This window comes from Mesoplodon bidens (genome assembly GCF_964165515.1).
Source record: "Mesoplodon bidens genome assembly, chromosome: 14".
NCBI classification, from domain to species: domain Eukaryota; kingdom Metazoa; phylum Chordata; class Mammalia; order Artiodactyla; family Ziphiidae; genus Mesoplodon; species Mesoplodon bidens.
The window spans coordinates 9,176,755-9,199,385 of record NC_138170.1 but is presented as its reverse complement, the minus strand read 5'-3'; the positions used below and the strand labels follow the sequence as shown (position 1 = coordinate 9,199,385).

At 46.4% G+C, this 22,631-nt stretch overlaps 1 protein-coding gene and 1 pseudogene across 18 annotated transcripts in view; one reads left to right on the top strand and one right to left on the bottom strand.

Annotated features, from left to right (window-relative positions):
- The window catches only part of TRABD2A (TraB domain containing 2A), a 56,753-nt gene that overhangs the window by 8,660 nt on the left and 25,462 nt on the right, over nt 1-22,631 (top strand). For all 17 annotated transcript variants that reach the window (XR_014017516.1, XR_014017517.1, XM_081255041.1 and 14 more), the window contains one exon: nt 1,274-1,834. Coding sequence is in view for 15 of the 17 variants with exons in the window: in XM_081255041.1 (XP_081111167.1) it covers nt 1,274-1,834 (561 nt within the window). In the remaining 2 variants the exon portion in view is untranslated. The remainder of the gene's footprint in view (nt 1-1,273; nt 1,835-22,631) is intronic.
- Nucleotides 20,934-21,830, bottom strand: LOC308627738 (small ribosomal subunit protein uS5-like; annotated as a pseudogene). The gene has a single exon. The product of its transcript is annotated as a small ribosomal subunit protein uS5-like (transcript).

Sequence of the window (22,631 nt, the reverse complement as noted above, 5' to 3'; positions counted from 1 at the left end):
ATGAGAGCTGACGGTAAATGGAAACCTCACAATCCAGGAAAACATGCTACTTAAAAGGCTGCTGAAATGAAGCCTTTGTAAAGAGAATGAATTCCAAATATTCTTTCCTATAAAACATGGATTTTCACATTTCTGGGTTGCTTGATGTGGGGCTCGCCCCATGCGTATATCTGACCTTTACACTTGAACTCCTTGAGGGCTGCCCTGTGCACTTCTTTGTACAGTAGCTCTTAATAAACAGATGTTTCATAAATGCCTGCTGTTGAGACTGAGAGACACTCAGGGCCAAAGGGCAAAGTGGCTTGGCCTCAGGATGTAACCAGTGCTCAGCCTATAAAACTGTTGGGTGAGATCGTGGAACCATCCAGTTCTCTGCTGCTGAACCAGAAGGCTTTTGTAAGAGAGAAATGCAGGACAATGCATGTCCTAAAGGGACAGGGGCAAACTGTGCAATCAGGGGCTTCTTAGGACTGTGGAGTCAACCTTGGCTGCACATTGGAGTCACCAGGGAAGCTTTAAAAATATCACCTCTTATCTCACCTCCAGAGATCCCATTGTGATTGATCTGGGACGAGACCCAGATATTGGACTTCTAGAAGCCTTGTAGGTGATTCCAAATGTGCAGCCAGAGTTGAGAGACTCTGCCTTTGGGGTTGTTGAATTTGAGATCTGAAGAAGTAGAAACCACCAGGTGTGCCTGGGAGGGAACAGTGGGCTCCTCAGGTGTCCCTTACCTGTACCAGGTGCATCCTTGTAGTCCCTTGAGAACCCCCTCTTTAACTCCTGTCCAGTTGCTAGAGCAGGCATGGGGCAAACTCAGAACTGGTGATTGTATTGCTTTCTCATCTTTAATCAACATTTCGATGAGAAAAGGGAAGGGATGCTGAAATCCAGTCTGCTTTGAGGACTCCTGCCCCTGGTAGGTGAATCTGCCTGGACTCAAAAGTCTTAGCTCGGGCTTCCCTGGTGGCGCAGTGGTTGAGAGTCCGCCTGCTGATTCAGGGAACACGGGTTCGTGCCCCGGTCCGGGAAGATCCCACATGCCACGGAGCAGCTAGGCCCGTGAACCATGGCTGCTGAGCCTGCGCGTCCGGAGCCTGTGCTCCGCAATGGGAGAGGCCACCACAGTGAGAGACCCACGTACCGCAAAAAAAAAAAAGTCTTAGCTCTATTTTGATCATTTTTCTCCTGCAGGGTGACTTGTCTCTCTAGTTTACCTCTCAGGTTCCTGTCCCTCCATATCATGCCTTGATGTTGTCTCTTTTCCTTTTAGCAAAATGAGTTGAATTCCTTCTTGTGGACCATAAAGCGAGACCCTCCGTCTTACTTCTTTGGCACGATCCATGTCCCGTACGCCTCGGTTTGGGACTTCATCCCGGACAACTCCAAGGAGGCTTTTCAGCAGAGCAGCATCGTGTACTTTGAGCTGGACCTCACAGACCCTTACACTATCTCAGCCCTCACCAGCTGTCAGATGCTGCCACGAGGTGAGAACCTCCAGGACGGGCTCCCCAGGGACATTTACTGCCGCCTTAAGCTCCACCTTGAGTACGTCAAGCTCATGATGCCCTCATGGATGACACCTGACCAGCATGGTAAGGGTCTCTATGCAGACTGCCTGTTCAATGCCATCGTGGGCAACTGGGAGCGGAAGAGGCCCGTCTGGGTGATGCTCATGGTCAACTCCCTGACCGAAGTGGACATCAAGTCCTGTGGGGTGCCTGTCTTAGACCTGTACCTTGCCCAGGAGGCCGAGTGGCTGAGGAAACAGACGGGGGCAGTGGAGAAGGTGGAAGAGCAATGCCATCCGTTGAGTGGGCTGAACTTCTCACAAGTAAGACCCTCTTTGTGTGTAGGACTTGGTGGCAGTTGATTGTGTGGCTGAACCTATTGAATTACAAGACTACAGGAAATAGACCAGAAGCACAGTTGACCTAATAATTGTCTTTGCCCAAGAAATTTATTCTACGGATGAAAAAATAAGCCTGTCAGTCACTTTTGTCACTTATCTGTGTATTATCAAGAAAGAAAACTTGTTTTTTCTTGTTATCCCAGCAAGTATTGCATGCTTTTGATACTCATTTTAATTCAGGTCGTTGTTTAGGAAAGTGAAGGCCAGACTGGCTGTCCCGGGGAGTGGCCTGGGTCACAAATGATACCGGCCGTGGCTGTTTCAGGTAACATCAGTCCCTTTGAGATCATTGCTGTCTCTCTTCAGGATACTCACCCCAGGACATTTCTTTCTAAGGCAGAGTTATGGTCTTGTACCCATCGTTTAGAGATCCTACCCCAGGGCATTAGAATTTAGGTTGATTTTCAAGAAGTTCTTCACTTCTCATAAGACAAGAAATACTTTATTAAAGTGTCATTATTTCGGTGAAGTTTCTTGTTGCTGTTGATGTTTTAAAGTGCCTTAGATACCTCTAGGGGCCAGTGGGAATTTTGCAATATGAAATAAGTATTCTTGTTTTGCAGATAGTCTCAGTGATTGGCTTGGGTTGTTGGTGCGCAGAATAAAATCCAGTCATCCAGGCCTTAGAGGATCTTGAAATACTGAAATTGGATTGTTATTTAAAGGTTTAAGAACATTCAACAGCATAAAAATGCCATTCCTGAATTGATAATGAAATTTTTAGGGAATTTACCTTGCTAAAATTCTATAATATTAATAAATACTCAGATGCTAAAATATAGTATTTGTTTGGCATGTTGAGATTTATAGATAAAATAGGGGACTGCTAATTTTGTTGGTCTCCTAGGGGAGTTTTTCTTGCATTGTTTCGGAAACCTGCAAAGCCAGTATTCTAACTTTTTCAATGTCTGCATTTAATACAAATGTTTTGAAAAAGAAAGGTACTTTGATTTAAAGGCTCATTGATTTTGACCTTACAGGTTTGAAATTTGTGAGCATTTTTAACTGAGCCAAAGCCTTCTTTCATACTTCCAGTTGCTGGGAGACAAAGCCTTGGAAGTAAAATATTAGCTTGAGCAAGATATCTTTGCATGCATGTGTGTATCATCTCTTAAGGTGATACATTTACGAAATGTTTTAAGCACTGTAGTTATAGTATAGTTATACACTAGGGTGTCATGTTGATTTCATGACATTCTTAAGGATCATATAGGTATTTAATATTTACAAACTAAATTTCTTATAAAACCTTTTTTTAATTGAAGTATAGTTGATTTACAATGTGTTAATTTCTGCTGTACAGCAAAGTGACTCAGGTATACATATACACATTGTTTTTTATTCTTTTCCATTATGGTTTATCCCAGGACATTGAAAATAGTTCCCTGTGCTATACAGTAGGACCTTGTTGTCCGTCCATTCTGTATGTAATTGTTTGCATCTACTAACCCCAAACTCCCAGTCCATCCCTCCCCTACTCACCTCACAACCTAAGTGTCAGCTCAGTGCATTTTAGCATATGCATATACCCACTACCAGATCAAGACGTTGAACATTTCCATCACCCCAGAAAGTTAGTGTAAAGTTTTCATCGCAGCATAACTCTATAGAAAATTGCACCTGATGGATTTTCACAAACACAGGCCATGTGCCCCATACCCAGGGCAGGAAACACAACAGCTCCAGCTCCCCAGAAGCCCTTCAGTCCTACCCCCATCCCCACCCCGAGGATCGGCACTGTCCTGAAAATCTTTGAGCATAACTTAGTTTGACATTTCTAGAACGTCACATAAATGCAGTCATCCAGATGCTTCTTTGGTGCTTGGCTTCTTTTGCTCAGCATTACCTTTGTGATTCACTCATGTTGCTGTGTATAGTTGTCCATGGACCATTCTCATTGCTGTGTAGAATTGTAGTATTCCATCCAAGTTTTGGGGTGGTGGTTGATGGAGTCTCCCTTCTCGGTAAGCAAGATCATTTGTACTCATTTTGATAAAAGACGAAACCTAACTAATTCCCTAGGGCCCCTGTCTTCTGCTCATTTGAGGGGTGGTTGGTTCCTTCCTCCTTGTTCTGTAGCAATCCTTTCTGTAGTTCTTCTTCCTTTTTTTTTTTTTTTTTTCTGTCCACATGCCAAGTCAGGGCCCGTCTCTGGGGACTCCAAATGGTTATGGCTGCCCCTTCTGGTGGAATTGGACTGGGTCAGCTTCTCTCCATTGATTTAGATGGTCTTTGTTTTTAGCATATCACCATTACACACACACACACACACACACACACTCTCTCTCTCTCTCTCTCTCTCTCTCTCTCTCTGTTTCTGGACTTTCCATCTTGTTTCATTTTTCTGTTTGCCTATTTCTGTGTCAATATGACATTCATTCACTTTATGCTATATTAAAAAATGGATAATGATGTTGCTTTCCTTTATGATTCTTAAAACCATTTTGATTGAGATTTTGTTAATTTCTAGATCAATTTGGGAAGAACTAGACTTTTCCTCACATTAAGTTCTGTAATCCAGGAGCATGTTATCCTTTTCATTCAGTTTAGTCCTCTTTTTTAGTTTGTAGTGTTCTTGATCTAGATTTTGCTCAATTCATAAGTTTATTCATTGTTTTTAATATAAACTTTGTTGGTGTAAAGACTCTTTTCTCATATTTTCCAGCTGGTTACTAATTTTTATATATTAATTTAACCACTTAATTGAAACCTTGTATGCTAACAATGCTAGTTGATTCTCTTGTCTTCTTAGTGTTCAGACATGTCATTGATAAATAACTATTTTGTGTCCATCTTTTCACAGTTTGTCTCATTTCTTTTTCTTGCCCTAATGTGTTGGCTAGGATGCCTAAAACAGCATTAAATAGTAGTGGGAAGATCAGGCATCCTTCCTTTCCCTAACTTGAATGAGAAAGACTTTGATAGTTCACCATTAAACATGGTGCTGCTAGTTGATTAGTATTTATGATGTGAATGAAACATACTTGAATTTCTGTTTTGCTGGGACTTTTATCAGAAACAGTTGTTGAGTTTCATCAAGATCTTTTTTCTTGCTTCTGTTGTGATCTGTCGTGATGTTTTATTAAAAAATTGAGATATAATTGACATATAATATCATACTAGTTTCAGATGTACAACATAATGATTTGATATTTGCATGTATTGAGAAATGACCATCACAATAAGTCTAGTTAACATCCATGACCATCCATAGTTACTAATTTTTTTTTCTTGTGATGGGAACTTTTAAGATTTACTCTCTTAGCAACTTTCAGTGATGTCTTAATCTTATGACTTTCTTTGTTTGACCTCTATCTGTAGATTTCTCAGTATTAAACCATCCCTGCCCAGCTGGTCCTAAACTTCGAGGACCAGGGTGTAAGCTCATCAAGCGTTACCCTCCTAGCCACCCATTCCTATATTCATTTAGTCAACACACCCATTGAATTCCTATTGAGTTTGGTGCTACATAAAAAGATAAGGTGTAATCTGGTTGTTGCTCCCTAGAACCTGAAGACTTTTTTTTTTTTTTTGGCTGCGCCATGCCACATGTGGGATCTTAGTTCACTCACTGGGGATCGAACCCGTACACCCTGAAGTGGAAGCGTGGAGTCTTAACCACTGGACTGCCAGGGAACTCCTGAACCTGAAGTCTTTATAATACAGCTAACTAGCTTCTCAAGGACAGGACTCATCACTGTTTTCCTAGGACTTAGTGCAGTGTCGGCACATAGTAGATGCTCAGTAAGCTTTTATGGGGGTAAGGGATTGAAGGAGTCTGTAACTCTGCCTGGAAAGGGAACAGAAAATCTCTCTCTGTTCTAGATCCCTCATGATTCCATTATTTTTCTCCCTTCTCTCTTCCCCTTCGCCTCTTCTCTACTATCTGAGAACTAATTGTTCCCCGTGGTTATTTTGATTTGGCATCAGGGAAAGAATGCCTACTTCCTGTCCATGGATTTCATCTTGCCATCTCAGGGCAGACACCACCCTTAGCCTACAGGATGGAGTCAAGTTATGACTCCTGATTTTTTTCATCCAAAGTTCATGCCTGCTTGATACTTCTGGCAGCATTGCCATTCCCTATGTGAAGAAAGCACATGAGCTCAGCCATGGGTCTCACCTCACTTCCCTCCCCTTCTGCATAGGTGGGTTCCCATTAAAGATTTCGGGTTCCTTAGAGAAGTGATCTTTCTAAATCCCATTTCCACGGTCATGCACCACCAGGCATCCAGACATGGTGCACTGTCTGGCTTCCTCTGAGGAGCTGACTGGAATGACTGTCCGACCACAGGATTCACCTGCTTGCTTCTCCAGCGAGGGACTGGATGTCAGGGTGGGGTGGGGTGGGAATTTGAGACAGCCCCAGTCCCCTTGGCATTGGGGTCTGTCCTTGGGACCCTGTCATACTTGGGTTTGCGGTCTGAGTCTTGGGATCTGAGAGCTAATATGAATGCAGCCAACAGGTCTGGGGTTGCCCTCTGCTTTCCACGTGTAAGGACTCATCTCCGGACTTCCAGTCTCCTAAGAGGCAGTTAGTTGGATGTATAAGTCCTGTGCAAACACAACAGTGCTCTTGCTGTCAGCAAAGAATCATTCCTTTGTTATTGTTTACTTTTGTCAATAGATGGCACTAACATATTTCATATTTGCCCTGTCAGCTGTCACTCTTCTACTGTACGGTCCAGCAGTAGGTGTCGCTACCGGCTCCTGCCCTCTTTACCCCAGGACCCTAATAACTCACTCTTTTGGCTGAAAAGCAACCCCCTTTTTTTCCCCACAAAGTGAAGCCTTAAACAGTGGTTTCGTCCAGGGGACATACTTGCAGGTCTTATGAAAAAGTCCTTTTCCTGAGTCACAGTTTTGGGGTGTTGGGGAAGACGGGGATCTTTCTTCTTTGGAGCAAGTTCTCTTTAGGTGGGTCAGTCACTTAATAGAAGAAACAACTGGTCCTAGGGTGGAGCACTGGAAAGGTCCAGGGCAGGGTGGATTCGGGGAGGCAGCCCCTGCCCCCAGGAGATTGTGGTCTGGCTGGCGAGGCAGTGTGAATTCCTAGAAGGATACCCCATCTCTCAGTCCTTGGATATTGTTGGTAAAGGTTGGAGGAGTGGGAGGTTGGGAGGTGCTGGCCATACTAAGAAAACTTCCTGAGGAAGGAGGGTCAGATCCTTTGAGAAGGAGGTGGGCCTGCCAGGCCCAGGGGAGGCTGACTGCAGGAATACCGCACGGTGCCTTGTTTTGTACTTTTCAGGGCTCTCTGCATCTTCTCCCATCAGTGTGTTGGATTTTAAGAACAACTGTGAGGCTGGCAAGTCTCTGTTCCCAGAGGCCACGGCAAAAGTGAGGGCGGGTCAGCAAGCAGAAGCCGCGGGGAACAGTTTCCTGCTGGAATGACCCTGGTGGATGGCCTGGGGTCTCAGTGAGACTGTGAAGGGCTGGCCTGGCCCCCTGGTCTCCCGTTTTCTAATCTAGTTCTGCCTCTGAGTGCTGCCACCTGCCCAGATTTACAGTCAGATTTGCTGAGGGAGTTCCTGCTGCTCCTTAGTCATAAATTCCAATAAAAGCAAGCGATCATATCTTTGAGATTGACCACATTTTCCATAACTGAGATGGAATGTGCTTGAAGATGGAGATCTTGATACAAATGAAATTATTTACAAAACAGAAACAGACTCACAGACATAGAAAACAAATTTACAGTTCCCAAAGGGGGAAGGAGGGAGGGGATAAACTGGGGTCTTGGGATAAGCAGATATACATTACTGTATATAAAATAAACAGCAAGGACCTACTGTATAGCACAGGGAACTATATTCAATATCTTGTAATAATCTATAATGGAAAAGAATCTAAAGAAGAATATATAGATATGTATGTGTAACTAAATCACTTCGCTGTATGCCTAAAACTAACACAACATTGTAAATCAATTATACTTTAATTAAAAAAGATAGAGATCTTGACATTTTACCTTTCCTTGATAGGTTTGGTTTAAAATAAAGACCTGGAAAAAAATACGTGAAATCTCTGAAAGGGAACTGCTTCCTAAAATATGGGCAGATTTGCTTGTGAACAAGAACATCGTCCCGAGAATTCTCTGATGTTCCAGTGGTTAGGACTCTGCGCTTTCTCTGCCGAGGGCCTGGGTTCAGTCCCTGGTTGGGGAAGCCAAAAAAAAAAAAAAAAAAAAGAAAAAGAAAAAAGAACATCCTTCCTAGCCTAGTGAAGGAGGCATGTGAGCTCAGTGTAGGCACCCACTGTCCCCTCTGCTGGGAACCCACCCCATGCTGTCCCTCTGGCCGATGGCTGATTCGGCTTATGTCCTTTGTGAAGGCCTCCTAAGTCCAGAGATGACCCTCTGCTGTCCTCTCAGTGTCCCCGTGGCAGCCTCTGCAGGAGACCTGAAGAGTGCCTCTCCCAAAGGTGCAGGCTCCTTCAAAGCTGGGCTATGGTCTCTTGGTCCTTGTACCCCAGCTCCTAACCTGGTGTCTGGCACGTGGGAGGTGCTCACTAGTGGTTGTTGGCTAATGTGTCAGCCAGGTAGGACGTGTGAAAGTCTGATTTCAGTGGGCAGAGCTTGGAAAGAGCAATGGGAAACCAGTGAACTTGTGGATACCTTGGCTAAACCGGGATACAACATGAGTGTGTGCCGATTACTTACAAAAGTGGATTACAGCGTTTCTGACCGCTGTGTAGCTATAGACCGACATCTTAAAATTGACATTAAATCCAGTCTTTTTGCTTGTACTGCATTCTTTTGCTTTTTAACAGTCTTTCCCAACATTGCCATATAATATTTTTGTGTTCTTATACAGAGCAGGGCAAAGTGCTGCAGTTACTGTAAATGCCCCAGGAGCTGTGACATCTCATCCTTGAATTAACCTGTCCCTGCTTTCACCTAGAGCATCAACCCAGGCACTGTAGGTGGGCACAGTCTTCAGAAGTTGAAGGCCTGGGCTGGGCCACTAGCTCCCCCAGCGGGGTCTTCCACAGCATGTCTTCACCTTGGCCATCCCCTTAATTTCTTATTTTTTGACCAGAAATGGAAAATTGAATGAACTGTGTCCCTATGGCTGGCTGTGATGTTCAGACGCCGCAGACTCAGCTCTGTGTTTCCACCTGGGCACAGGCCGGCTCGGGAGTCATCTTTCCTTTTACTGCTAGTCTTTATTTGGACACATTTCTTAAGCACTCAGCATGGGCTGGGCGTGCTGTTTCTCATTTTGGGGATTCAAAGACAAAGCAGTTGTTGATCCTGCCTTCCCCTGGCTCTGGGCGGCCCCTCTAAAGTCTAAAGCAAACTTAAAAAAGATAGGTCTTTTTGTACACATGCATGGATCCCACATGTGCTGCTGGGGTTCTGACCTCAGCTGGATCTGACCCTGCTTGGCTGCCTTTGGGGTCATAAGAGAAGCACTTCAAGGGATGCTGCAGCCGCATTTTGGCCCCATGTCCCTGCGAGCTCCTTTGAAAACCCGGCAGCCAGCTCTTGGTGGATCAGCTCCACGGACGCGCTAGACTTTAGGAATAACACCCAGCGTGTCTCTTTAGGAGGGGGAGGAGAGCTGTCTGTCTCTCCTCCAAAGAATCCACCTGCCCAGCAGGATTAGTTGAGGCACAGTCTGCCTGGCTTGGTGGAAAGGGGGAAGGGGAAGAGGAAGTATCCGGGTGCGGGTGCGACTGGGACAGCTGTTACCTGGGACACTGCAAGGAGTCAGGTGAGGACTCTGCAGGTGGAGGTGCTCTGTGGCCTAGGGATGGAGCAGGGGGCTGTCCCGGACCCTGGAGGTGGATGTTGTATCATGTCACATCATGGGCATTATGGCATCTCTGTTTTCCTCTCTCCCTCCTGATGCTTCTGTGACATCCTCCCTCCCCACACTCTTCCTTGAGGCCCTCCCTTTTTCTTTTTCTTTTTTTTTTTTTGCAGTATGCGGGCCTCTCACTGTTGTGGCCTCTCCCGTTGCGGAGCACAGGCTCCCGACCCGCAGGCTCAGCGGCCATGGCTCACGGGCCCAGCCGCTCCGCGGCATGTGGGATCCTCCCGGACTGGGACACGAACCCGTGTCCCCCGCATCGGCAGGCGGACTCTCAACCACTGCGCCACCAGGGAAGCCCGCCCTTCCCTTTTTATTCACAGCCACTCAGAGCTTAAAGGGTAGCGAGCAGGGCTCCGGCGTCAGCTTCAGCAGGGGCCTGGAATCACAAAATGTGGAGTTACCCCATTCCTGCCTTCCCTGACACCCCCTACGTGAGAACCGGGCTCCTACCAGCCTCTGCTCTCCAGGGGAGTCTGGGTAGGTGAGGTTGCTTATCAGTGTGCAGAAAATATCAGCAGTGAGGGCACTGCTGACTGACTTCTCAGGGAGAGTCCAGCTCTGGGGATGCCCTGTGCTGTCTGTGACTAGGCAGCCTTGTCCGCATTCGTTATGGTCATAGACTGGCTGCTGTCCAACAGGACTGCTGATATCTTTGACCTCCCCTCAGGTCCAGAAGTGATGTTGAGATGCTGTAGGGTGAAAAACCCCTTCTGGATGGCGCCGCAAACCTAGCGCTGGGCAGAGAGAAAGCGTTTGTAGACATCTGAGACAATTAGTGACTGAACCCAAGCTCAGGGTCCTGATACTTGGCTGTGCCTCTCTGCCCCCACTGCCCCTTGTCAGCCCCTCCTTTCGGGCTCCGATTCTGGCCCTCCTCTTCCCACTTCACACCTTCTCTACCTCACCAGCCCTCCCCCTCCCCCTCCCCCTGCTGTGCTCTGGGGTGTGACAATTCAGAATCTAGGTGCCAGTGCCTGGAAGAGAGAAAAGACAAACAGTGAGAGAGAGAAGGAATATGCAGAAGAGGGGAGGAGCAGTAAAGGGTCCGTCTTGTGTGGTAGCGCAAGGCTGGAGTTTTCATCTTGCTTTTCTGGTCTCTTCCCTAGGACATGAAGTGAGAATCGCTGTTAAACACCTTGAGTGGACATAAGGGGCTGTATTCGTTTGCTGGGGCTGGCATTACAACGTGCCACAGACTGGGTGACTTAAGCAACGGAAATTAATTTTCTCACAATTCTAGAGACTGCTGAAAGTCTGGGATCAAGGCGTCAGCAGGGTTGGTTTCTTCTGAGGGCCTCTCTCCTTGGCTTGTAGAAGGACGTCTTCTCCTTGTGTCTTCACATAGGCTTCCCTCTGTGTGTGTCTGTGTCCTAATTTCTTGTTTGTTCTTTAAAATTTTTATTTTATATTGGAGCGTAGTTGATTAACAATGTTGTGTTAGTTTCAGGTGAACAGCAAAGTGATTCAGTTACACATATACATGTATCTATTCTTTTTCAAATTCTTTTCCCATTTAGGTTATTACAGAAGGTTGAGCAGCTTTCCCTGTGCTATACAGTAGATCCTTGTTGCTTACCTATTTTAAGTATAGCAGTGTGTACATGTCAATCCCAAACTCCCAATCTATCCCTCCCACACCACCCTTCCCCCCTGGTAACCATAAGTTTGTTCACTAAGTCTGTGAGTCTGTTCCTGTTTTGTAAATAAGTTCATTTGTATCATTTTCTTTAGATTCCACATATAAGCAATATTATGTGATATTTGTCTTTCTCTGTTTGACTTCCTTCACTTAGTATGATACTCTGTAGGTCCACCCATGTTGCTGCAAATGGCATTATTTCATTCTTTTTAATGGCTGAGTAATATTCCATTGTATATATGTACCACATCTTCTTTATCCATTCATCTGTCGATGGCCATTTAGGTTGCTTCCATGTCTTGACTATTGTAAACAGTGCTGCAATGAACATTGGGGTGCATCTAATTTCTTGTTCTTATAAGGACACCAGTCATATTGAATTACAGCCCACTCTAGTGACCTCATTTTAACTTACCTCTTTAAAAACCCTTCTCCAAATACACTCACATTCTGATGTACTGGGGGTTAGGGCTTCAGCATGAATTTTGGAGGGACACGATTCAGCCCATAATAAGGACCCAGGGTAAAGTTGCAGAGTTTGGGCGGTGGGGGGCAGATTTTGGCATCATTTCAAAGGTGTCTCATTGTAGGTATCCACCTCATGGTGAAAACCTGTGTGTTCCATGGGGAGAGGCGAGGGGGGTTCCAGCAGCGCCGAGTACACTGTAGGCACTTGCAGTGTGGCTGATTCTCTTGTAGCAAAGTGGTTTTTGAGGCTGTCACTAAAGGATGTTGTCACAGAACTTTAGGTGGCAGAAGTTATGGAATAAAATGGCAAGTTTAACTGGATGTTAATATTTATGGTATTAGAGGGCTTAGGGTGGAGCCAAAATGGAAGATGTAAGAACTGCCACTGGTTAATTTAAAATGACCAACTAGAAAAGAGTGTCATCTAAGAACTTCCCTGGCGGTCCAGTGGTTAAGACTCTGGGCTTCCAATGCAGGAGGTGTGGGTTCGATCCCTGGTAGGGGAACTAAGATCCCACATGCTGCATGGTGTGGGGTAAGGGGGGGTGGAGAAAAAAAGAGTGTCATCTAGCTAGCTGATTTTTCTCATTTTGTGTTATAATTGATTTTAAATGGTATATTTAACCTTTTTGCGGGGGTACTGTGTATCAAATTGACCCAGCAATCCAACTTCTATGAATTTATCCCATGAAATGATTGAGCAAATGACACAGATGTATGCTGGTTGTTATTAATTGCAGTGTGATTGATGCAAACTATGGGCCCAGCCACTGGGAACTGGTTAAATTATGGTCTCTCCAGGTTGTTGAATCCCATATGGTTATTAAAGGTGCTTATGTAGATCATGGATCGCAGGGGCTGGGTAGGCAACAGGCATGCATGAAACTGGCCTGTGTTGGGAGTGGGGAGTGACATGAATTGTGGCATTTGTGGGGTGAATATGCCAAGTGAAGAGGACAGTGGCTGCTTGGTCCTAGTCGATTGCTGGCCATGTAGAAATGTGCACCCAGTGTGACCAGACCTTCCCATTTTTTAAATTCATAATTTGGAAGTATATTATATAATTTATTCTTTTTTCCCATTTTAATGAGATGTAATTGATATACATCACCATATAAATTTAAGGTACAGTATAATGATAGATTGTGAAATGATGACCACGATAAGTTTAGTTAATATCCATCATCTCCTATAGATAACAAAAAAAAAAGGACAAAGAAATTCATCCAATTTTCAGACTTTTCTATTTTTTTTTTAAAGAGAAGTCAGGGGCCTCCCTGGTGGCGCAGTGGTTGAGAGTCCGCCTGCCGATGCAGGGGATACGGGTTCGTGCCCCGGTCTGGGAGGATCCCATATGCCGCGGAGCGGCTGGGCCCTTGAGCCATGGCCGCTGGGCCTGCGCGTCCGGAGCCTGTGCTCCGCAACGGGAGAGGCCACGGCAGTGAGAGGCCCGCATACCGCAAAAAGAAAAAAAAAAAAAAAAAATAAAAATAAAAATAAAAATAAAGAGAAGTCAGAAGTCTGGGGTTTTCTGGGAAATGCCCTGGTTTTTAAATGTTGGTAAGTACCTAAAAAAAAGCGAACCCATTGTGTAGTACTAATAAGATTTAGCTGTGAGCTGGATTGGTCATTAGGGCACCCATTTCCTACTTCTGATGCAGAATGTTCTCAAAGTGTGTGCTGGACCGGCAGCATCAGCATCACCTTGGAATTGTTAGGAATGCACAATTTTGGGCCACACTCCAGACTTCCTGAACTAGAAACTGTGGGCTGGGACTTGGCGATGTTTGGTCTAACCAGTCCTTCCAGGTGATTCGATGCACGCTCAAGCTTGAGAACCATTGGTCTCTATTCTTGGTCACCATTCTGGTCCCTGTCCTTGTACTGCCTCTGGGAGTTACCTCAGGTTGCCAAAGACTCCTTTTTCTCCTCAATTAAGAGCGTCTGTTGCCGTATCCCCACTGGGCAGTTGTTCTTTTGCTGCCTTGTAGTGGCTCTTTTTTTTTTTTTTTTTTTTTTTTTGCGGTACGCGGGCCTCTCACTGTTGTGGCCTCTCCCGTTGCAGAGCACAGGCTCTGGACGTGCAGGCTCAGCGGCCATGGCTCACGGGCCCAGACACTCCGCGGCATGTGGGATCTTCCCGGACCGGGGCACGAACCCGCGTCTCCTGCATCGGCAGGCGGACCCTCAACCACTGCGCCACCAGGGAAGCCCCAGGAGGTTATATTCTTTGACTGAAATTTAGCTCGTTGCTCTGATTGAGATTGAGTAACTTTTAAAGAAAATTCATATTTATGGTCACGGTCAGAACAAGTTTGATTCCCATCGAGTGAAGTCAATAATGGCCCGAATGGACCTACAGCCTCTCTTTCTTCTAGAATAAATTTCCTAAGGGCCATCCAGTTAGAGCCTTGGAGAAGAAAAATACATCAAGGTAACCCAGAAGTACCAGATGTAGGTACTTGACCATAAACCCAACACTTGTATTAATTTTAAAAATCTGCCTGGGATTTGTGACCATGATAGAAAAACACTGATTTATGCAAAAGTCCAAGAAATTAAGAAAACACTGTAAATAATCATGTGGGTCACGTCTGGCATCTCGAGATAGCTGTCTACTTCCGATGTTGTCTTCTTGTCCTGCTGTGCGTATAGTTTTCTCCTCTGTTTGAACATTGTTTTAAGGTGATTTTGAGGTCAGCACTCCTCTCAATAGACCAGTCCAGTACAGGGGCCCTTCCTAAGTGGGAAATATGAATCCAAAAGTCAATTCCCTTCAGTTTCACTTCGCATGAGCTAGTTAAGAGTACCCGATAAGGGTCCTTCCATCTAGGTTGGAGATAGTTCTTTAAATGATGCCTTTTCCTGTATGCATCATCTCCTGGTTGCAGCTCATGGAGCAGCTGGTCTTCATCCAACGATAGAATACTGAGATAAGCTTCAGAAACAAACTTGGAATGTCCTTTTAATAATTCATTTAAACGTAACAGTAATGTAATATAACCACAAGGAACTCTCTGGGAAGTGAGTATAGGCAGTAAATACAGACCTCAGTGAACAAAACTAGCATTTAACATTCACTGAAACATCTTTTTCTCTCTAAAATTACCCTAATTTCTACCACATACAGCCAAATTAAGACTAATTTGTTTGCAAAATAAGTCTGGTTAATGGGTCACATAGGCTCTCTTAAATTGGCTGGGCTGGAGCTTTTCATAAGGAACCTCAGACTGAGTTTTTAAAAGGCCTCCCAAGGCCAGGAAAGCCACACCAAGGTCTTGCCACAGATTCTGCCTGTGATATCTATAGATTTGGGTGAATTCCTGTGTTCCTGAGGTCCCCAGAATATCTTGAGATTCCTGCACCTATCAGGAGGTGACCTTTCTTATTCATCTGATAAGGCTGCTGGGAACATAAGTTTCCCAATTTCTGGAGGGATCAGGTAGAGAGAAAAGATAAGTGTTTCAATTCTGCTTACAAAGGTATAATTTACCATGTGGCTGTAAGTCATAATTAGCTTGAGGGGAAAGGTTTCCTTATATCTGGAAAACACAGATTAAAAGTAAGTAATAGGGCTTCCCTGGTGGCACAGTGGTTGAGAGTCAGCCTGCCGATGCAGGGGACACGGGTTCGTGCCCCGCTCCGGGAAGATCCCACGTGCCGCGGAGCGGCTGGGCCCGTGAGCCATGGCCGCTGAGCTTGCGCGTCCGGAGCCTGTGCTCTGCAACGGGAGAGGCCACAACAGTGAGAGGCCCGCGTACTGCAAAAAAAAAAAAAAAAAAAAAAAAGTCAGTAATATTTCAGACAAAAACTAAAAATTATGACGATATTCACGAGTTCACTCATTCCTATGTAACTAATCTTTTTTGCTAACAGTTTTATGAAGCTGTCAGGCTTTCCATTAGGATTCTTTAATTTCTTACCCAGTTCAGTGGTATGATCCAAAATTTATCAGAAATCTGTTCTTGTCAAAAAGTTCTTTCTATGAATCTTCTTGAAGATGAAGGATTTTTTTGCAAAAGCACCAAAGTAAAACAATAACTGTCTATAAATGAGAAAATTCTTTGAAAGGCATAGTTTAAACACCTGATTATAATGCAGTTGGCAAGGAAACTTGGCTACTGCTGTGACATACAGCGTTTTTTCCTTTTCTCAGTCTCAGGAATTGGAGATGGTCTGATAAGATAAGAATTCCTGTGCACAGGGAAAGAAATACAGTTTTTTTCCTAGAAGGACTTGTTCCCTTAGGGTCAGAATTCTGAACAGATGTTTTGTCAAGCTAGCTTTCTCTAAGTTAACTGCGTATGCAAGAAAAGAGCCCCATTTGGGCCATTTTCATTGTGATATTTCCTTTAATACCCAATTAAATAACTAACTTGTAAGTATAAGTTTTGCTAAGTACATACACCTGGCTGGAGTGTTAGCTGGAGGCTGATTTCTGATGCCCCTTGTTTAGGAATGACTTTAGGCCTGCCCACCTAGTCACCCAGTCCAGACTGCCCAGTGTCTTTCAACTGAGCAAATCCCAGTGTCTTTCAACTGGGCTCCCCCAGTATCTTTCAGCTGGGGGGAGGCCACCTTTTTTCCCAGTGTCTTTCAACTGGTGGGCTAGGTACCTGTTATATATCACCAAATAGAGCTCAGGATCATCAACCAATTATCAGGAGATCCAAGAACCAGGAGAGGCTTACTTAAATTCGTTTGGACCTGCTGAGGAGGTGGATGGGCACAAGGGACCCTGCTGGTACCAAGGCTCTGGATCCTTATAGAGTTCAGGTGAAGGAGAGAAGTCTGCTCTGGGTCCCTTTGTGGTGGTTAAATCTGTTGACTGAAATAAAAACACTTGTGAGAGATGTGTTTCACTTTTATTTGGGGAGTTACTGAGGACTATAGCCCAGGAGGCAGCCTCTCAGATAACTCTGAGGAACTGCTTCCAAGAGGTAAGTGGGGCAGTCAGTCTATATGTGATTAGACGAAGGGGGTATGTGCAACCAGGCACACATCTTGGTAAGAAGGTTGATGCTAGTCACAAGGAACAGATGTCTCTGTTAATGATTTTAGCGCTTTTCTAAGTATGGGAAGATGCTAGAATCCAGGTTCATAAAACATTTCTCCTAAAAATATCTGTCTGAAGGCCTGTTCTGCCAGTTTTCCCAGAGCACAGGGTACCTCATTTCTGATCTCCACCTGGAACTCCTTTCAGGGTGTGTTGAAGGTCAGTGACTGCAGTGGCAAGTGACTCAATCCTTGTAGAGCCAGATGGCGAGCGACATTCTTTATGGCAGAAGCAAATACAGTGTGTAGCCATTTTGTGAGCTGCTTACCACTTATGCCTATTTAGGCCCAGTAACCAGTCCAGATGTGGTTAAGTGTGTGAAGTTAGCTTTATTGTGCTTTTCATTTCATTCTTCATATCATTCTTCATAGTTTATTCCTCCTGGGGCTTGTCTGTCTTGTTGGTCTTGTCTATCTTGTTTTCCTTTAAACAATTTAAAGGAAAATTACCTTCAGGGCAGTAGAAATGAAAAGAATGGAAATTTCTAGGAAGGGACTGAGACAGTCCTGAAGCGCTTAGCAGAGGTCGTAACTTTCACTGGGCCTTGGAGATGGAGAGATTGGTGTTAATTCTTATCATTACCCCAGCATGGTGTGGGATTTGGGGGAAGGAGGTGTGCTAGTCTGCTTGGGCTGCCATCACAGGCTACTACAGACTGTGTGGTTTAAACAACAGAAATTGATTTCCTCACAGTTCTGGAGGCTCACAATACAAAATCAAAGTGCTGGCTGGGTTGGTTTCTGATGAAGCCTCTCTCCTCAGTTTGCAGATGGCTCCCTTCTTGCTGTGTCCTCACATGGCCTTTTCTCTGCACAGAGAGAGGGAGCTCACCAGTCCCATTGGATCAGGGCCCCACCCAAATGACCTCATTTAACCTTTTTTTTTTTTTAAAGACCACATATATATACATTTAAAATTTTTATTTATTTATTTAGTTAGTTTTGGCTGTGTTGGGTCTTCGTTGATGCGCGCGGGCTTTCTCTAGTTGCGGCGAGCGGGGGCTACTCTTTGTTGCGGTGCATGGGCTTCTTATTGCAGTGGCTTCTCTTGTTGTGGAGCACGGGCTCTAGGTACGCGGGCTTCAGTAGTTGTGGCACGTGGGCTCAGTAGTTGTGGCTCGCGGGCTCTAGAGCGCAGGCTCAGTAGTTGTGGCTCACAAGCTTAGCTGCTCCGCGGCATGTGGGATCTTCCCGGACCAGGGATCGAACCTGTGTCCCCTGCACTGGCAGGCAGATTCTTATCCACTGTGCCACCAGGGAAGCCCAACCTCATTTAACCTTAATTACCATCTCCAAATACAGTCATAGTGAGGGTTAGAGCTTCAGCCTGTGAATTGGGGTTGGGGGGGCACAGTTCAGTCCACATCCATAACAGGAGACGGATGTGCTCAGTCAGCCATGAAGTCAGGGCAGGATGTGGGCTGGGTGGAAGGGGAGGGTGGTCGGGGAACCTGACCAAAGGAGGAGAGGGCTGGGAGGGTGTGCAGGAAGGCGGTGGCAGGGATTGCGGAAGAAGAGGCCCAGTCTGCCTGGTGCGTTCTTCCAGGTTCCCTCCCTGTCCTCTCCTGGTATTCAGGAATTGTCGTCATTTACAAAATGACACTTCTTCAGGTCGGAACATCCCTGAAAATCAGTTTCTCTGGTCCTTATGCTTGAATCCTTTGTCTGAGAAGAACTCAGGTCCAAGTTTTGAGAAGCACCTTTCTCCCCCTGAAAAGCAGACCTCATGTTCAGAGATGTGTGTGGAAGCTTTAGCTCCCAAGCCTGGCACCATCTACTAACATGACACAAAAGGAGCTTGCCATGAGGGGTCGGTGTAGACTCTTCCAAGGGCATAGTCCCCTTTTAGGTAAAGAAGTAGAAGCGATTTTTTTTTTTTTTTTTTTTTTGGTACGCGGGTCTCTCACTGTTGTGACCTCTTCCGCTGCGGAGCACAGGCTCCGGACGCGCAGGCTCAGCGGCCATGGCTCACGGGCCCAGCCGCTCCGCGGCATGTGGGATCTTCCTGGACAGGGGCACGAACCCGTGTCCCCTGCATCGGCAGGCGGACTCTCAACCACTGCGCCACCAGGAAAGCCCGAGAAGCGATTTTTAAGAGTGGCTGGGAAAGGGGGAAATAAATGAGCTTGAGGGGGGCGTCCTGACTGCCTGGATACCCAGGTGAGGTGGGAGAGGCAAGGACCAGAAATCCTCAAGGTGTCTTGAAAAATTATGCGGGCGGAATGTTCTGAGGATGAGAGAGATCTTCCCCTTTGCTCCCCAACTATACTTCCAGGGGCCGAATGGCTCTCAAAAGTGGACTAAGAAAGAAAGAAGACGCAACACCCCAACGCCCCAGAAGGTGAGGGCTGCGCCGGAACAGATGCCAGGGGCTTTGTTTGAGAGCTGGGCGGCTGGGGGCGGGGTGAGGTGGGGCTGACGGGAGCCGCATAATGGGCGGTGCCTTTCATATTCAGAGCAGCCCTTTGATCGGAGGGCGATGAAAGTGCTGGAAAGTGGAGAGGCTCGATGGGGGTGGGGGGGGGGCCTTTATCTTCGACGAAAAAGGCATCTGCCGGACCCCAGCCCCCTCGCCCGCCCCTTCAGCCTGGGGGCTCCCGCAACAATGCCCCATCTGGGACCTGGGTCCCCCCACAGCTGAAGAAGTCTCGGGAAGGAGAAAGAAGTCTGCTGCACGTGTTGGACAGGGAGCTTAATGGATTCCTTCTACAAGCCCAGAAAGAAAGGGAGAGAGAAGAGGGGACGTGGGGAGGCAAGGGGAGAGTGGAAAGGGAGACATGGCGGGGAGAGCGGGGAGGAAGGGTGGCATTTGAACACGGACTTAACTGTCAGGTCATAAGCTTGTTACTTCTTCCAGTGAGCACAGCTTCTCAGAAGACAGTGCGGATGGGGTGAGTACGTGCCATTGGACGGAAGCGGAAGAGTATTCAGCTGACAGGACATGGTTTTGGGTGGACCGATCATTTTTTTTTCTAAAAGACAGTATAATAAAAGACAAACACTAAAGTGGAAGCAGAGATCTGTCTATCGAGCTGTGTTTTCGAAGGGGAAAAGTAAGTCCCTTTAAGGCTTTGCACTGTTAGAAACTTCATGCTAATTGGAGTTTTATCATAATTGCAATAATTTCCACTAGTTCTTCCTTTCTTGCTGTCTCTTACCCCTCATACAATCTCAACCAATGCAGATGCAGAGACTTGAAACAAAACAATTGCTTTTTGGCCTGGAGATGAGTATTTTCTGCTTGTGGATGATTTTTTTTTTTTTTTTTTTGCGGTACGCAGGCCTCTCACTGTTGCGGCCTCTCCCGTTGTGGAGCACAGGCTCCGGACGCGCAGGCTCAGCGGCCATGGCTCACGGGCCCAGCCGCTCCGAGGCATGTGGGATCCTCCTGGACCGGGGCACGAACCCGTGTCCCCTGCATCGGCAGGCGGACTCCCAACCACTGCACCACCAGGGAAGCCCCGTGGATGATTTTTTGAGTCTATTCTGTGGGGTAGACGTACTCTTTGGGTGTAAATCTCGTGGTTCACCCAGTGCTATACCACTGAGTCAGATGTCCACCCAGGTGTAACTGGCATGGCCTGGGGAGGGAGGGGACAGGCAGAATCACATCCTATGTAGGGCTGTGTCTTCAGGGGCTGTGGTTTGGGTAGAGGGTTGGGGGAGGAGGGAGCACAGTGATTTGTCACTTCTGGAACACCTAGCAGGAGAAAAGAGTCTGAAATAAGAGGATGGTTTTGTGGAGCTTTTCCCCCAGTGGTGGAAATGGACCTGACACAGTGATCTGGGTGAGGGCCATTAATTAACAGACAGGGAAGGCTCCATGGAGCCTCATGGCCTGTGCTGAGGGGGGAGAAACAAGGGAGGCCGAGAGGACAGAAAGTGAGACCAGGGCGTCTGCTTCCCTCGCTTGCTGGGATGGAGCAACACAAGGACTCATAAGTAGATGACCGTCTGAGGTCATCACATCCAATCTCCCGCCCTGTGGGGGGCAAGAATCCTCTCTATGTGGTCATTCCAATTTTTTTTTTACGGCTTCATTCATTTTATTTTTCTCATATAAAACTATGTGGTGGCTACAGCTGGAGCCTGAGCCCTCTGCACGGAAACTCTGGTGTGGGTCTTTACAAGATGGTCAGTGAATTCCTGATACGGAGAGTTGGTGAGCACTGTCTCTTTCCAGAGATCAGGAGTGAGATAACTGTAGCTCTTGGAAATGGCACCAAAAGTGGCCTTGGCAAAGTTGCCCAGGGTGGCAGTGCAGCCCCTGGCAGAGGTGTAGCAGTCGTCAATTCCAGCCATCATCAGTAGCATCTTGGGCACAGGGGCTGAGACGATGCCACTGACCCTGGGGGCAGGGATGAGGTGCACCAGCACACAGCCACAGTGGCCAGTCACCTTGCAAGTTACAGTATGGGGCTTGCTGATCTTGTTCCCCCAGTAGCCTCGCCACACGGCCATGATGGAGAGCTTGGCCAGAATCATGGCCCCATGGATGGCAGCGGCTATCTGCTTAGAGCTCTTGACACCCAAACCGACACGTCCGTTGTAATCCCCAATGGTGACAAATGCCTTGAACCTGGTCTGCTGTCCAGCACACGTCTGCTTTTGCACAGGCATAATCTTGAAAACCTCCTGCTTGAGGGATGTTCCTAGGAAAAAGTCAGTGATCTCAGATTCCTTGATGGGCAGAGGGAAGAGATAGCTCTCCTCCAGGGACTTGATCTTCAGGTCCTTAACCAGGTGGCCCAGTTTGGTGATGGGGAGCCACTCCTAGTCCTCAGCCTTGCCTCCATGTGCTCTGCGGCCCCGACCCTGGCTGTGACCCTGACCCCGGACACTGCTGCCAAAGCTTCCGCGGAAGTCACCGGGGCCTCCCATTCCAGGGACCCCAGGGGCCTCTGGGCCCTCCCGCAGCACTGGCGTCATACGCCATTTGGTGTTTTTACGAAGAAGAAGGGTTATTCCAATTTTTTTAAAAACATCTCTATTGGAGTATAATTGCTTTACAGTGGGATGTTAGTTTCTGCTTTATAACAAAGTGAATCAGATATACATATACATATATCTCCATATCTTCTCCCTCTTGGGTCATTCCAATTTTGATTGAACAGTCCCAGTGTCAGGGAGAGCTCTGTTACAGTTCCCCAGGGAACATCCTTGTGCACTAATGAAACAAGAGGGAGAGGGGCAGGGCACAACCTTTAAAAGAGTGACATAGCCATAGGACATGATGAAAACTAGTGAGAACCAACTGGGTCCAAGATGGCGGAAGATTCGACTTCCAGTGGACCTTGAGTCTCATTATATGCTCATTGTAATACATTAGCATATGCTAAATGACACACCCACAGGAGCCATGACAGTTTTGAGGCCCAGCATAAAAGGCTAAAAAGTGGGCCGTGGCCCAATTCCTGGAAATCCCCACCCGTTCCCCCAAATAGTTGGAATAATCCTCCCACTCATTAGCCTAAAATTACCCAGCCCATAAAAACTAACCACCCCATATTTCGAGGCCTCTTGCTTCTTGCCTTTCTATGACCCACACTCTGTCTTTGGAGTGTGTTTCTTCCAAGGCCTCTCGCCTTCTGAGATAGTGCACACTCTGTCTGTGGAGTGTATTTCTCTCTACATAAGTCTGATTCTTACCTCTCACTTCGTCTTCAAATTCTTTTACGATGAAGAAAGAACCTTAAATTCGTTGGCAACACTAGCCTATTTATTACACACTTGTGCT